This window comes from Canis aureus, chromosome 35, assembly GCF_053574225.1.
Source record: "Canis aureus isolate CA01 chromosome 35, VMU_Caureus_v.1.0, whole genome shotgun sequence".
Classification (NCBI taxonomy): Eukaryota; Metazoa; Chordata; class Mammalia; order Carnivora; family Canidae; genus Canis; species Canis aureus.
Window position 1 is genome coordinate 26,124,429 of NC_135645.1, and position 2,832 is coordinate 26,127,260.

At 35.7% G+C, this 2,832-nt stretch overlaps 1 protein-coding gene across 1 annotated transcript; it reads right to left on the bottom strand.

Moving 5' to 3' along the window:
- Positions 1–525: 525 nt before the first annotated feature.
- On the bottom strand, positions 526–1,461 carry LOC144305337 (olfactory receptor 5K3-like). Its single transcript, XM_077884113.1, has one exon. The coding sequence runs from the start codon at positions 1,459–1,461 to the stop codon at positions 526–528; it is 936 nt and encodes a 311-aa protein (XP_077740239.1).
- Positions 1,462–2,832: the final 1,371 nt, after the last annotated feature.

Here is a 2,832-nt window from a genome sequence, read left to right on the forward strand (position 1 = left end):
CCCTTGAATCAATTCAAAGATAATTAATCAAGTATATTCACTCTACTTCTCACAGATGTGGTATAGGAAGTGATTAATTCCTGAGAATTTCAAAAGTGCCAGAGTTGGTATGATTATACTTTGGTTTTGGGAAACTTGTCAGCAATATTAAATAGAAGTGATCTTTATATATAATGTCTTCTAGTCCTAGTATTTGTTGTATTTGTTGAGAATAGTACCTCACTACAATTTGAAACAATTACTTAATAGATAAGTTGTTTTCAGTGTGACACAGTATGTGACCTCAAAAATAATGATTTAGTACATTCTTGCTGGGAGCTAGAAGTTTAGATTTTGAAATAAATTGTAACAGAATGTTTCCTATCTGAACATCTTTATTTGACTCCTATACTATCATGTTTTAGTAATTGAATACTTTCATGTACAATGTGGTCATTTTCTGCTTTCTCAATATTACCCCATTTAGAAAACAGTTTTTTCAAATTTAAGTTAGATTTCCACAGGAGATGATATTTCTTTTAAATGTTATAAAATTTTCTTTATATTTCTTTTCATGGCATTTATTACTTCCTTATTTCTTAGACTATAAATAAAAGGGTTTAATAAAGGGATTACTAGAGTATAAAAAATAGCAACAGGTATATCTTTATCCTCCTCTTTAACTGAATTTGGTCGAACGTACACAAAGAGAAGAGAACCATAGAACATTGAGATAGAGAGAAAGTGAGATGCACAAGTAGATAAGGCTTTGCCTCTTCCCTCTTTGGATTTCATTTTGAAAATCATGAAAAGAATGCAGAGATAAGAGATTATGACTATGATAATAGAGAAGACTTGAACTGAACCAGAAAAGATAAATATCAACAATTCATTGATATAAGGGTCAACACAGGAGAGTTTGAATAATGGAAGAACATCACAAAAAAAGTGATTAATCTGATGAGACCTACAGAAAGTTAACCGAAAGAGAAACACTATATGAATCATGGAATGCAGGTTTCCTGCTATGTAGGCCCCTGCGGTCATCTGAAGGCAGAGCTTCTTCGACATCAGGGTGTGGTACTGCAGTGGGCTGCAGATGGCCACATAGCGGTCATAGGCCATTGCTGCCAGGAGAAAGCAGTCTGCAGTTTCAGCGAGGCACAGAAAATAAAATTGTGCCATGCATTCATAGAGGGAAATCATTCTGTCCTTCGAAAAGAAATTCTCTAACATCTTGGGGGTAATGGCACAGGCACAACAGGAATCCATTAGAGCCAGGTTGCCCAGAAAGATGTACATGGGTGTGTGAAGGCGACGCTCCATAAGGATCAATGCCACCAGGCCCAGATTCCCCACCATGGTCACCAGATAGATAGTGAGAAACACCACAAACAGAACGGTCTTCAACTTTGGGTGATCTGTAAATCCTATGAGAATAAATCCAGTTGTCAAGGAGTAATTATCCTCAGTCATATCCATGTTCTCTGTGGAGATAGGAATCCTGGAGATACAAGAGTCTAATTCAGGGTATGTATAGTTTTCCTTCCAAATTTTCTTTCTACAGCAAAGAGAGGAGTTCTTCAAACCTCTCTTACTCTCTCTGGACACAGGCACACAAATATCTAGGGGATACTCATTCCTCTAAAATGTCAGCTTCAAAAAAAATAAAATAAAATGTCAGCATCATAACCTCAACTCTGGAAATCAGCATTCCCATGAATTTTTTTGATTTCCAAGAAGAATGCTTACAGTGGACAAGTTTTGTCATTATGAATTCCTGCATGAAGAGTGTACAGATCTAGGGTATCCATATTTGTTTCATTGTTGATCAATAAATTAAATAAACAAATTATTTAAAAAATAATATCAACATCGGTTTTTTTGCAACAAAGATCCTTAAAAGGAATTTAAAATCAATTTTCATATACACGCATTTTTTTAGCTGAGTAAAAAAGATTTCATATGCTCTCCCATTAGAGTGAATGCTTGAAAATAGAATATGACAGATAATTTAACTTTATATCTTAGGAATTGTATGAAAATCACTAAGAATTAAGAAGATGACTTTTGGGGATCCCAGGTGGCTCAGCGATTTAGCGCTATCTTAAACCCAGGGTGTGATCCTGGAGACCCAGGATGGAGTCCCACTTCCGGTTCTCTGCATGGAGCCTGTTTCTCTCTCTGCCTGTGTCTGTGCCTCTCTGTATGTGTGTGTGTGTCTCATGAATAAATAAATAAATAAATCTTAAAAAAAAGAGAGAAGAGTACTTTTATCTTTAAAGAAAATTACTTTGGATATCCAAGGAAGTAAATATCTTTATATTATCATCTCTCTCATTCCTTTTTCTCGTATTACATCCATTTCCATAAGAACTAACTTTCTTATGCCATAATTCCTGTCCATTTTTGCCCAGATTTCTAAGTCCTTTCTTTCTTTATGCAATGCACAGTTTACATATAATGCTACTTAATAAAGTTTTAATTAAATGCTCCAGACCACACTGATTTTCACTTCCTGCAACCTCCAGTGTATCCCGTATACCCACCACCCTCTAAGGTTGCTTCTGTATAATCTACAAGGCTATTTTTTTCATATATGATGCACAGTTTCCTTACTAGAATTGTAGACCTTTGAGCATAGCTATGGCTTCTACTTCTTATACGAGTTGTTTCATACTATAGAAAAGGAGCAGTAGGATTCCAGTCCTAGCTTCATTCCAAAGGCCTGAGATGTGTGAACTTGTCAGTGTACTACTGCTGATCCTCAGTGACCCACTGGGATCTGCAAATGGAGTCTGCTATTTTGAAGAATAGCCTACAAAGGCAATTTGACAATATTCATCACTGAAA